Source organism: Gopherus flavomarginatus, chromosome 14, assembly GCF_025201925.1.
Source record: "Gopherus flavomarginatus isolate rGopFla2 chromosome 14, rGopFla2.mat.asm, whole genome shotgun sequence".
Classification (NCBI taxonomy): Eukaryota; Metazoa; Chordata; order Testudines; family Testudinidae; genus Gopherus; species Gopherus flavomarginatus.
Genome location: NC_066630.1, coordinates 3,161,438 through 3,174,634, shown reverse-complemented (window position 1 = coordinate 3,174,634; position 13,197 = coordinate 3,161,438). Strand labels below are relative to the sequence as shown.

Sequence of the window (13,197 nt, the reverse complement as noted above, 5' to 3'; positions counted from 1 at the left end):
TCAGTCTGGAGCTGGCTGAGGGCAAACACCCCCCCCCCCCAGCCCCTCGTCTCTGCTCAGCTCCTTTCCTGGGCCAGGAGGTCACCTGATCTCTTTGTCTCCAACACCTTCAGCTGGCACCTTTGCAGAGGAGGGGCCCAGGCCATCAGTTGCTAGGAGACAGAGTGTCAGGCATTTAGGTGCACTGGCCCTTGCTCTGCCAGATACTTAAGAACTGCCATGGGGACACTGAGGCACCAACACAGTATTCCGAGAAAACATTAAGAACATTCCCAGTTCGTCACAGTGTCACTGGAGCAATCTGCCTGTGGCTACTGGAGGCCACGCTCCTGGCCGAGGGGAGATAGAGAGCAGAGGGTGGAACGAAAGAGAAAGTGGTTGGGAGGGAATGATGGCTGGCTGGGGGGTGGGCAAAGAAGTGAAGGCTTTAATAACCTGGTGGATTTCCATAAATGATACATATTCATATTAGTGCATTGTATTTGCATATGATCCCTAGCTTTCTGCAGGTACAGTTTGCACAGGTGTGGAGAGGCCAGTCTGACGCCCTGCAATGGCAGAGAGGGCTGAGATCAGCAGGATGTGGCTGGGATTTGTTCTGTCCCATCTGACCGGCTGCACCTGCAGCAGCACCATGCCACTGAGCGGGGGCGTGACTTGGGGAGTCTCCAAGGTCACTTCCCCACAGCAGCCCCTCTGGCTGGCCCCTGGGAAGAGTTTCTCCCGCGCAGAGGTGGGAAGTTGTGCTGCACACAGAGGAGGCAGCACCTGTCAGCTGCAGACAGCGCCCAGGATGGGATCCCCTCATTTGCATATTGGGGATCCTGGAGGTCTCTTGCCACAGAGATCCTGCCTAGAGTGCCTTTGCCAGGCTTTGGGGGCACCCAAACTCCAGGCGCCGTTGGGGAGAGGGATGGCTGACAGGGGAGGGGGGCGGATAGCTCAGTGGTTTGAGCATTGGCCTGCTAAACCCAGGGTTGTGAGTTCAATCCTTGAGGAGGCCACTTAGGGATCTGGGGCAGCAAAATCAGTACTTGGTCCTGCTAGTGAAGACGGGGGGCTGGACTCAATGACCTGTCAGGGTCCTTTCCAGTTCTAGGAGATTGGTATATCTCCTATTATTATTATTATTATTATTTTATTGGCCAATTGGGAGCTGCCAGCTGTGACAGCTGTCTCTGCACAGTATTGTCTGACTCCAGTGAAATGCAGACGCTGGGCGCCCCTGTCTCTTACCCCATGCAGGAGCTGATGCCCTTGCTCTTCTGGGACCCACAGCTAGTAGGAAAAGTTAACCCCAAACTCACGCCTGCCTTCCCCTCCCAGCAGGGAGCTGGTTTGCTCCATCGTGGGGTCTGTTGTAATACCAGGTCTGGGGAAAGCCTCTCTCCCACTAAACGGAGACAGGCAGCCCTATCAGCACTCCCTCCTGCAGGGCCGGTGCAACCATTTAGGCATACTAGGCAGCTGCCGAGGGCGCCTGGTGGTTGGGGGCGCCTAAAAGCCCCCTCAGGCTAGGAGGTGTAGTGGAGTTGGGTGGGGGGCATGTGCGGGGAGAACAGCCCGCAGTAATGGGAGTGGGGCGCACAGGGGAACAGCTCCCAGCCCCAGCTCACCTCCGCTCTGCCGGGTTAGCTGCCGGGGTGGGGGGAGGGAAGGGGGGAAGTCTCCTCAGGCAGGGTTAGCTGCTGGGGGGGGGAGGAGTTAGCTGCTGGGGTGGGGGTAGCTGCTGTAGGGGGGGCTCCCCAGGTGAGGGGCTGAGTTAGCTGCTGTGGGGGGGGTTAGCTGGGGGGGTGCAAGGTGGAAGTTTCACCTAGGGCGTGAAACCTCTTTGCACTGGCCCTGCCCTCCTGGTGACCTGTGTGCTAACCAACGCGCGCAGGGGGAGGGACACATCGGCTCTGCCCGAGAGCCTGACGGCAGGTCCCCTGGCTGTAGGACTGTGTTCATCCCTTGGCTGTGCTCCGTGGCAGGGCTGGCTCCAGGCGCCAGCAAAGGAAGCTGGTGCTTGGGGTGGCCAACGGAAAGGGGCGGCACGTCCGGGTCTTCGGCGGCGGGTCCCTCTCGGAGCGAATGACCCACCGCCGAAGAATGAAGCGGCGCGGTAGAGCTGCCGCCGATTGCGGCTTTATCCCCTTCCCCCCCACCCCGCCTTGGGGCAGCAAAAAAGCTGGATCCGGCCCTGCTCAGTGGGGCCCTTCTGGCAGTCGGGGAGGGTAGACAGAGCTCCCCTCGCAGCCAGCGGTTCAAAAGCCAGAGTTCCACTGGGCACGTCGGACGGAGACCCAGCAGATAAAAGCCTGTGGAGCGGAAGGACCTCGAAGTCCTGTCAGGATACTGGACGGTTCTGAATGCAGGGTTGCCAGTGTATGGACGGCACTGCGTGGGTGCTTGTCATCAAAATGCCGGCTGGCCTGCCGACCACAGGACTGTGACCTGTCCCTTCAGACTGTGTGTTTGGCATTTGCCAGCCTTTCTCCATAGGCTCAGCCCCCTTACCTGCGTGTGGGATTCATGCCTCCCCCCCGCCCCCCTGAGTGGGGCACGAGCCAGCATGCAGACCCACGAATATGAGAGCACTGGCTGCTGCGAGGGGTGTCTGAGGCACGTGTGCTGGTGACAACTGCTGTAACCTGCCACCTCATTAGACCCCCCCCCAGCCAAGCTCGCCTCCCTGTAATGAAGTAGAGCCGACTGCTAACGCCTTGAAGCAAACCAGCCAATGCCATGGCAGAATATTGCCTTGATGAACCACCCTGGAAACAGACGCCAAGGCTGTGGAGGACGCAAAGGCGGCTTTAGCCATGAGAGTGTCTCCAGCTGCTGGGCTCAAAGTGCTGTGAACCCCAGAACCCTTGCAGCACCATGCCCACGGGGTGCACGGCTGCCCTCTGGGGTGTACTGGGCAATTCGCAGGATGAACAGGCACTCAGAAAATGGCACCTTCCTTTCTCTGAGAGCAGCCTCAGGCCCCATCCTGCCTGCCGTTCCCTGTGCCAGAGGCTGGGGCAGGCAGCCTGGGGACTGCAGTGTGCCCCCAGGGCCATACCACACTGCCCGTCCTCCCGGCGCTGGGGCCACACTGCCTGCCTGTCACCCTGCTCAGCACTGGGGCTGGGGGCCAGGCCAGAAGGCGCCTTCAGGGGCAGGGGGGCTGGCTGGCGGGCAGGGGTTGGACTCAGTGGCACGGCCCCGATGGCGTGATCCGGGGATGCTGGGGGCACTAGCTTGGGGCAGAGGCCAGTGGCCATAGTGGGGTGGGAGCTGGGGGTGCTGGGTGGAGGACAGTGGCCACAGTGGGGGCTGGGCTCCGCTGGGTGCAGAAGGGGAGGGGCCTCAGCTGGAAGGGGTGGGGCTGGGGACCTAGCCTCCCAAAGCCAGGGGTTCACCCACTCCCCATGGAAGAAGCGCCTTGCAAGGTGCAGACTAATGGTGCTGCCCAGGGGTTGACGGAGAGGTTTGGGTACTTTGGCAGCAGATTGCTGCTGGATGAGATGATGAGATGTCCTATGTTTTTAACGGCTTCAGAGAGTTTGCCTTTAGCTAGCCTGGCAGTGGGCGTGGCCTGACCTCCATCCTCTGAGTGTGAATGGCGCATTGATACTGAGCAGAATTCAGCTGTCTGGGTGGGAGAAGAGACTAGGTGAAATTGGCAGGGTGTAGATTTAATCCTCTGATTGTTTGCTTTTGCTCAAAGGCACCCAGCAGCTGGGAATTTAGTCAATTGCAAAGAATGAGTTAAAAGTGGTTTCAATGGTACACATGCCCGAGAGTCTCCTCCCCTCCCCACCCCCCCCAGTCCATAGTTTGCTCTTTAACAAAACAAACACAACCTTGCTCTTCTCTGCTGCTGCCCAAGGGGTGGGGACAGAACACAATCTACAGGGGAAGAAATAAACCTGACTGTACAAATTGTGGTTAAATGCACCAACTAAAAAAACCCTGGGAGACAGAGTGCTTTGCTCTGATCTGTCAGTGATGGGATCTCAGAGGTTACTTGTTACAGACGTGATTAAGTTCAGGCAGAAGTGTGACTTTGTCCACTTAATGCATCATGGAAAATTCTTCATTCTCTTGATCCCTTTGAGCAGTTGGTTGTCATTACAGAGCTCCCAGGTGTCAGCGGTTCACAGGGGCAGACTCCTGTTTACACATACAGGTTTGCTAGTAAGAGCTCTGACTCCAGGGTGGATCAGCAGGTTGTGCATGAGGAAAGGCAGAAGTAAACAGTACATTAGAGAAAGTGTTTAGCTGCCTTCCTCCATTTACATAATGCACACTGAGCTGCCGGTGCTATAGAAGATCTGCTCAGGGCCCCGTTATGATATATGGAATGGCTGCTCTGCTCTCCACTGACGTTCTCTCTGCCCAGTAGCAGTTAAAGCAAAGGAGACGCAAGGTGCATAATATTAAGACTAGTGTTCTCTGTATCCACCAGACATTAGTGTGTCCACGTCTGGAGTGCTGCCTTCACTGTAGGGACACTGTCCAATTGAAACTTTTTTTTTAAAACCCATTTCCTTCCCTTAGGTGGTTAGACTGAAAGAGGTTTAAAAGTCAAACTTGCTTTTCACCATTTGTGCTGCTGCTCCAACCCAGGGGAGTAAACAGTGACAGTAAACGGACTGGCCCCTTACACAGGCTTCTGTTTATAGCAGTGGTTCTCAAACTATTGTACTGGTGACCCCTTTCACACAGCAAGCCTCTGAGTGTGACCCCTCTTATGAATTAAAAACACTTTTAAATATATTTAACACCATTATAAATGCTGGAGGCAAAGCGAGGTTTGGGGTGCAGGCTGACAGCTCGCAACCTCCCTAAGTAATAACCTCACGACCCCTTGAGGGGTTTTAACCCCCAGTTTGAGAACCACTGGTTTATAGCGTCTGGTCAGTTTTACTTTCCAGTTGTCAGGGTCTATCCTAGGGGTCACCAACCTTTCAGAAGTGGTGCCGAGTCTTAATTTATTCATTCTGATTTAAGGTTTCGAGTGCCAGTCATACGTTTTAACATTTTTAGAAGGTCTCTTTCTATAAGTCTATAATACAGAACTAAACTATTGTTGTATGTCAAGTAAATAAGGTTTTAAAAATGTTTAAGAAGCTTCATTTAAAATTAAATTAAAATGCAGAGCCCCCTGGACCGGTGGCCAGGACCTGGGCAGTGTGAGTGCCACTGAAAATCAGCTCGCGTGCCGCCGTCGGCACGTGTGCAATAGGTTGCCTACCCTGGGCTAGAATCTTGCTGCAATGTTAGTTTCAAGATGGCAAAGGAAGAGAGCATGGAAGTGGTGGTTGTTTAGCCCTGGAAGGAGGGATTAGAGGATCTAGGGAATTCAGTTATGGAAAACCCAGTGGCAAGTGCCCATTTCCTCCACTTGTTCTGTCCCATCGTCTGAGCAGTGGGACAAAGGGAACCACCCAAAGAAACTGAAAGCCTAGAGCAAATAGAAGGATGGTGGTTTATACAGTCCACCTATGTAACTCACTGCTGCAGGAGACTAAAAGGCATAGAGGCTGCTGTTGGTCCCAGGATATTAGAGACACAAGGTGGGTGAGAGGTTTCAGAGTGGAGCTGTTAGTCTGGGTTCAGCAAAAAGAACAGGAGTCCTTGTGGCACCTTAGAGACTAATACATTATTTGGGCATAAGCTTTCGTGGGCTAGAACTCCTCCAGCTCTTGCTTTATGTCCTGCCGGGGCTCACTCTTCGTTTTGGGTATAACAATAAAGCTCTTCTCCTTTTGTCCTCCAAGGCCCCTCTGGGACCTAAGGAGTCTGCACATGGTTTTGCACTGGCTGAATCAGCCAGTCATCTCTGAGGACGCCTCATGCAGAGCATTAACTGGTGTCCCAGCCTTTGAACTGTGATGCAATTCCTAACCAGGTACAGTGTAACCCTTTAAGCCCTCGCTGCAAATGCAAAGCACTTTTCACTAAGGATGGGGCTCCCAGCTCTGATGGTTAATGGAAACGTTCGCTACCTCACTGGCTGGCTTCTCTAGACAATGTTGTTGCACATTTTCCAGTGAAAAGGCTCAAGCTTCCATCACGACATAAGGGCCAGTGTTGTATCCCAGCGTAAAACCCAAGACTAGGGGGGCAGGAGAGTTGGGGATTTGTTCCTGGCTCTGCAGCTGGCTTGCTGAGACACCTGGCACAAGTCACTTAGCCTCGCTGCCGCTCAGTTTCTCTGTAGTAAAGACAACCCGCCCCTTCCTCTGGAGAGTGCTGGATGAGCGCTTCCATTTTGATTACCACTACAAAAAGTTTGTTTTTTTTTCTCTTGCTGGTAATAGCTCACCTTAACTGATCACCCTCATTGGCGTGTGTATGGTAACACCCATTGGGGGGGTGTGTGTGTGTGTGTGTGTGTGTGTGTGTGTGTGTGTGTGTGTGTGAAGTGGGCTGGGCCCTGGCTCTTCTGTCAAGCAGGGCAAGAATCTGGGTGAAACCAACCTCTGCAGCGGGTGGCTGTGGACTCCCTGGTTTCACTGAAGATCGATACTTGAAATTGGATTCTCATGTTTTGTCATGCTGGGGACTGACCTGGTTCCCAATAGCCATGAGCCAGATCCTGCTCCCCTTTCTCCCTGAGCCAGTGGAGCTACTCAGAGCGAGCAAGGGCAGGAGAACTATGAGGGGCTTAGATTGTTGTCTTTCCAAGCTGACTCTTACAAAGCACTTGTCAGAGTGATGGTGTGCGATCCAGGCCTGCCTGTGCTGCGTTCTAAGGGTCTCCGTTAGCTTCCAGGCCTGGCTCCAGACAAGTGCAGCGACTCGGGAAAGCCCATAGGATGGACAGTCTGGGAATACTGACCTGCAGAGCATGGTAGGAGTAGAGAAGCGGTAACAGCAACTCCCCTGAGATCTGGGTGCTGCCCCTGCAGCTGATCTGCTTCCAGTGCAGAATGCTGATTGATCAATCCGCACCTGCCAAGGTCAGGCAGAGACCGGTGCTCCCCTAAGGAAAATGCCCCATTCCCATATGATCCGAGGAAGGACTGATCCGGGGTGGTGACAGAGGCCTTCAGGGGTTGTCAGTCCATTCAGGGCGTGCAGAGACTGTCACTTCTGTGAAGGCCTGGTCTGCTCATGCACTGGCACTGGTTTAATGAAAGGCATGATGGGTTGAATTAGTGCATCTGTGGGTGGATGCTCATGGGGTTTAAATCTGGCTTATCTGTAACTTTCAATGATAAATCTATGGGCTCATGCTCAACCAATATCACCAGTTTTAAACCAGCTGAGTTTTCCCCCAGGGCTTTGCCTCAGTTTAACAAATCAGGTTTTTAGGAAGTCTGGGTGAGGGCAAGCCAGGTACAAGGCAAACTGCTCCACCCACCGTTCCTGCGTGCTAGAAGAACTGCATGATCTCTAACCCTGATCAGGGTGTCTGGCCATCTAGCTAACTCTTCTCCATGACAAAATAAGGCTTTTACAAACACAAAACAGCCAAAAGCCGCCTTCGCTTGAATCAGTGTCCCATGCTGGTTTCATAATTTTCCCGCTCCCTTGCTTAGGTTCATGGTTCTAACCATGAAGCTTTTTGGTTCCCATCAACATGGATTGACACTGAACGTTCCAACACTTGTTTGTTTCTAATATTTAGTGGGAAGGAATTGGCTTTAGGCTGTTACCCAAAATAGCAGCGACCGTAGCCTGCTGTGGTGGTGGAAAGGTAGGTGCAAGCACCTTTCCATTCATGTATCCAGCCAGCTGCCACCTGCTGTGTAACAGGTCTCTGGGAGCATGCATGGAGGGTGACTTGCCTCAGTGCTGGTGGCCAGCGAGACCACTTATCTGCTAAGGGATCTGCTGCCTAAGGAGGCAAGACCCCCTCCAAGGCTGAGGGGTTCTCAAACTTTGCTGCACCACAACCCCTTCTGATGACAATAATTACTACATGACCCTGAGCCCTGCCGACCCAAGTTGGTGGGCCAAAGCCCAAGCCCCTCTGCCCCGGGCAGGGGGCCACAGCTGAAGACCAAGGCCTTCAGCCTCAGGCCCCATCAAGTCTAAGCCATCCCCAGCCACCCCATTAAAAGGGGTTCCTGAACCACAGTTTGAGAACCAAGGGGTTAGATGTTGAGAGATGGAGAAACATTTCCCATTGTACATTGCTCATTAGAAGCAAACAAAACCACTTCCACAGGCGTGGGACTCATGCTACCATAAGTATGGACAGAGGAGAGCATTGCATGCATTTCTGCTGTGCCCTCTCAGGCTGGTGGATGGGACAGCGAACGTAGCACTTTTACACGCCCTAGGAGTGGTTCTGTGGTCAAAGTCCTGTTTAAAACCAACCCGGCTTCCTTCCCTGATGCAGGTGACTGTTAGTCATGGCTTGTATGGGGGAAAGAGGGCAGATAACAAAGGCCCCTCTTCTTCAGCAGGAGAACAGAGAAAGAAAATCTCCTGTTCAGATAGCGGAGTGGGGGTCCCCTGAAAGATAAAATGTCCCTATAACTTTGCCAGGCGCTGGAACAATTTGCACGAGTGCTAAGAGCCGTTGAATCAAAGGGGGAGGGATAGACTAGTGGTTGGAGCATTGGCCTGCTAAACCCAGGGTTGTGAGTTCAATCCTTGAGGGGGCCATTTAGGGACCTGGGGCAAAAATCTGGCTGGGAATTGGTCCTGCTTTGAGCAGGGTGTTGGACTAGATACCTCCTGAGGTCCCTTCCAACCCTGATATTCTATGATTCCAATTACTAAGGTATTATCAACCAGTAAACCCTGAGTATGGTGGAAACCACTTCAAGCCAGGGGGTGTGGCTGGATCCCCAGCACCCTAGTTCCACCTCCTATAAACTTTGCTGCATCACCCCCCCCCCCCCCACACACACACACACTGTCCTGGCCCACATGCAGCACTTTGGGATATTAGGTGCTCTGGATCTGACACTTCACAGCCTGAGAAGCCTCTGGGTGAAAAGTTCTTAAGTTGTGCTGCTGTGTAATTGCAAGATGGGCTGTGAAGGGAGCCTTTGCTGTGGGTGCTTGGAAAGTGCCTGTCATGTGCAGCGCTTGCCCTGATGTGTGTGTGTGGGGGCACTCAGCTACCCTCTCAGCCAGCGGCCTACTCCGCGCCCTCAGAGGCTTTTGCTTTAATGTTGCTATTCCTATGAAGGCTGCACTATCGATTGTCTGGGCCCTGCTGGGATGCATTTCCCACCCCGGCCATACAGCCGTGCTGAGCAGGGGCCAGCAATGGGAGGCTACCCAAATCGGAGTGGCAGTGGCTCACCCTGCTTGGGAGCTGGCCATGTTGCTTCTCCAGCTGGGGGCTGCAGTTTGTGGATCCCGCCCCCCACCCTCTAAACTGCTCGCTGTTTGGTGCTGGCAGGCCTAGAAGGAGAGCCGGAGAGGCCATTAAAGCAAGGCTGTACCGTGAAAGCTTTTAGTGACCCCCCACCTAGCGCTCACTGTGCAGAGCATTAATAACCTAGTGCACTAGCTGGGATGGGCTCTGCGGGGAGTGGGGGGAGAATTACGCATCGCTTCATTTCCTTGGGGTGAGATCCGGGAGCTGGGGCAAGGTGCCCCTTGCCCGGTCGGCGCTCTGGGGGCTGGCCCCTGGGTAGAGGCAGGTGGGTCTCACCTATGTTAGTGGTAACCACTTGGGATGGTTGCCTGAGTGGGAGCATCTGCATTCCAGACCTTCCTTTCCCAGGTTAATCACCCGGCTTCCTGGGGAGGGGAGGGCGTGGGGTCCCGCAGCCATTTCCTGCTGATCTTGGAGCTGTGATGACAAAGCAGTGGGGCTGCCATTAGCCCTGGGCTTAGACAGCACCTGGGACTCCCTGCTGTGCTGGGGCAGAGGAGAGGGAAGGAAAGCCTGCATTCTGCATGGGGAAGACAACTCAGCTCCCCTTCACCCCAACCCAAAAGTTGGGGCTTACATTAATAAATGCAGGACATGTGGGGTCTGGAATGGAAGCTGGTTTTCCTCCTCCCCCCCCCCCCCCCCCCTCCGCCCACATAAAAAAAGTTGCTGATGCCCCAGTCAGGGTATGATTTCGAGGGGAGGGTGCAGCAAACTCCTCCAGTGGCTCCTGGGCTGTGAGCTACGGGAATCCCCTTCCAACCTGTGCCAGCAGCTCTGGGTGGCTGGGCCTGCAGAGCTACCGGCCCTGCTGTGCCCACCCAGGCTCCTTACTGGATAGTCCCAGCGTGGGCCCCACGAAGCCCACCATAAATCTCACCCCGAGTGAAACCGTTTTACACCAACCCCCCAGCAGCCCAGGGCAGTTCCCAGAGCCCAGCGCTGCTGTTTGCGCTGCTGGCACCCAGTCTGGAGAACTTTGCTTGTTTGCTCTGGCAGAGCTGCTGCTGTCCCCAGGGCCAAGGAAAGTGGAGCACGGGTGCCCTCTGGCTGAGACCGGGACCTCAGCTAGAGCCTGAGAGACTCGCTTACGGTTACCATCAGTCTGTGCCTGTCCAGGATCCCTAGGTCGGGGGTGGGGAGGGGGTTAGCTGTTGGAAGCTGGGCCTGTAGCTTTGGTTAGAAGCAGTGTAGGATGGGGTGGGATGTTATGGCATCTGGAAGACTACACTCGAGAGAGCTGCAAATGGCGTCTGTAACATCTGAGATCTCAGGTCAAGCAATGTTGCTTCAAAGCAGCCCCTGGGCAGCATCTGCTTTAACTCGAGCGTGAGCTGCTGTGTGGCAGCCGCTGAGGCCTGGCTGAGGCGCTTTCCTGGCCTGGGTTTCCCAGTGGGAGATCGGCTATACAGCTCGCCGTTGGTGTGTATGTGGAAGACTCTGCGAATACGCAGGTCACCACTCCCCCCCAGTACTCCAGGGCAGAGATCACGTCCCAGTCGCTGCTGCTGCAGAATCTCCATTGAGAGTGATAGCGCAGCCTTGCTCTTCAACCACCGTATCCCTGCAGTCTGAGAACCTTGCTAACGACCCCCTGCCCGGTGCTAGCAGGCACTGAACCCTGTGGTCTCTCCCTGCCCTCGGCAGAGCAATTCGTCTTGAGGCCGAGTTGCTAAGGCTTTGTGGCTGGGGATCCGCGTAGTGACTAATGGGTTAATAATGGCCCTTGGCCCTGAGTCCAGGATGTTCTGCTCTGCTGTAGCCTGGCCTCTGAACTGCTCGCAGACTCGCAGGTCGGAGCCGCCATTCCACTGGCTGCTGTAAAGGATCCAGGTTCTGCCTGCGCTTGGTGGGTGGCAGCTCAGTGAAACCACCTGCCCTCAGCCCACTGCTGCAGGCAGGGAGGCTGGCAAAGCTCAGTCTTTAACACCAGCCCTCCTTGTTCGCCCCTTTTGCGTTCTCTGCAGCAGCTTTGTCTCACTTTTATCCTGCGCTTTCAGAGCTCCAAAACAGGGGAGCAGGCTGCTAAGTGCCTAGAGCGAGGCCCACGGAGCCTGGCACAGTGTGGGAGATACGGGCCCCAGGCTGGCAGGGCTCTGTCCAGAGAGAGGGACGTCCAGCTGCTGGCTGTCCTGGTATCTAGTGGGGCAGGGACTGGAATACACAGATGGGCAGGTGGCTCTGCTTCTAACCCCCTTCTCCTGCTGGGCTTTGCTGTCTCCCTCTCTGCAGTGAGCTTCGAGGGCTGCGCAGGAAGGAACCGGACGGCGTACCTGTCAGATGACACACACTTCAAAGTGCACACAGATGGCGTCGTCTCAGTCAAACGTCGCCTCCATCTCCACGGGCACAAAAAGAGCTTTTTCATCCATGCCTGGGACTCTGCCAGCAAGAAGCACTCTGCCAAGGTTACTGTGAAGAGAGAGGGGCACGTGCACCGCCACCACCTGCACATGGTACGGCAACAAACCCAGCGGGGCTGGCTCGCGTGACCTGTCTGCCCTGGCTCTGCCTGTCTGACGCGGTATCCATCGGGGGCCGTTGTGTCCTTTCAGGCCCAGAGGGTTCCCCCAATGCTGGCCCTGGGCCAGTCTGGGCTCATCCTCTGCCAGCAGAATGGCCTCTGTCCCCTGAGTGCCTGCACTGTGTGGCTGCCGGTGCTGCCTCTGCCTTGCAGAGCCTGGGTGGGGCTCCCGGGGCTCAGGTGGCACTCTGCCTGCTGCGCTGGGGAAGAGGGCGGCTGTCAGCTATTGGGCCAGGATAAAGCTCCTGGCAGCCGTTCAGCCTGCAGCTCTCTCCTGGGTCTGGCTTACTTTACAAACAAGAGCAAGGAAACTCAGTATCCTTGGGCACCACTAGCTTCGGTCCACTGGGAACCAGAGACCATGTCTTCCCTCCCTGAATACTAGAGTGGGGGCATCCCTGACCCTGGGTGTCTCCATTCTGCTGCCTCCTCCATGCGGGCTCCTGTTGGTCGTGTGCCCTGCCACTACAGCTCGGCGAGAGGAAAGGCCAAGGTGAAGCAGAAGGAGGCTCTGGTCCCGCGGAGGAGCAGGAGTGAGCACAGCGCTGCAGGGACACTGTCCTCCAGAGCAACACCGAGTCTCCTGCCAGAGAGCTGCTGCTCTAAGGGGCAGAGGGTTGGGGTGAAAGGGAGGCTGTAAATTGCAAGCACCTGGGGCTGCACATAAGCAGGAGCTAAGGACACTCGGCACCTGGCAGGACTGGTGCTAAGTTAGGAGTTTGGATCTCTTCCAGCTCTGGCTCCTGTGCTCTGCAGCTGGGCTTTCAGACTGGCACTGTGGCTGGTTGTCTGCACACATCTGCTCGGTGTGCAGCGGCTGCCAAGCAAGCGAACAGGGTGGTGGGAACCACTAGGAAAGGGCTAGATAATGAGCCAGAGAACATCCTAATGCCACTGCATAAATCCCTGGTACGCCCACACCCGGAATGCTGATAAATGCAAAGTAATGCACATTGGAAAACATAATCCCAACTAAAAGTAGCAAAGAGTCCTGTGGCACCTTATAGACTAACAGACGTTTTGGAGCGTGAGCTTTCGTGGATGAATACCCACTTCGTCAGATGCATGTAGTGGAAATTTCCAGGGGCAGGTCTATATAAGCAGGCAAGCTAGAGATAACGAGGTTAGTTCAATCAGGGAGGATGAAGCCCTGTTCTAGCAGTTGAAGTGTGAAAACCAAGGGAGGAGAAACTGGTTTTGTAGTTGGCAAGCCATTCACAGTCTTTGTTTAATCCTGAGCTGATGGGTGTCAAATTTGCGTATGAACTGAAGCTCAGCAGTTTCTCTTTGAAGTCTGGTCCTGAAGTTTTTTTGCTTCAGGATGGCCACCTTAAGGTCTGCTATAGTGTGG

At 54.9% G+C, this 13,197-nt stretch overlaps 1 protein-coding gene across 1 annotated transcript in view; it reads left to right on the top strand.

Moving 5' to 3' along the window:
* The window catches only part of CDH1 (cadherin 1), a 44,309-nt gene that overhangs the window by 12,621 nt on the left and 18,491 nt on the right, over window positions 1–13,197 (top strand). Inside the window, exon 3 of the mRNA XM_050922238.1 lies at window positions 11,555–11,778. Coding sequence (XP_050778195.1) covers window positions 11,555–11,778 — 224 coding nt within the window. The remainder of the gene's footprint in view (window positions 1–11,554; window positions 11,779–13,197) is intronic.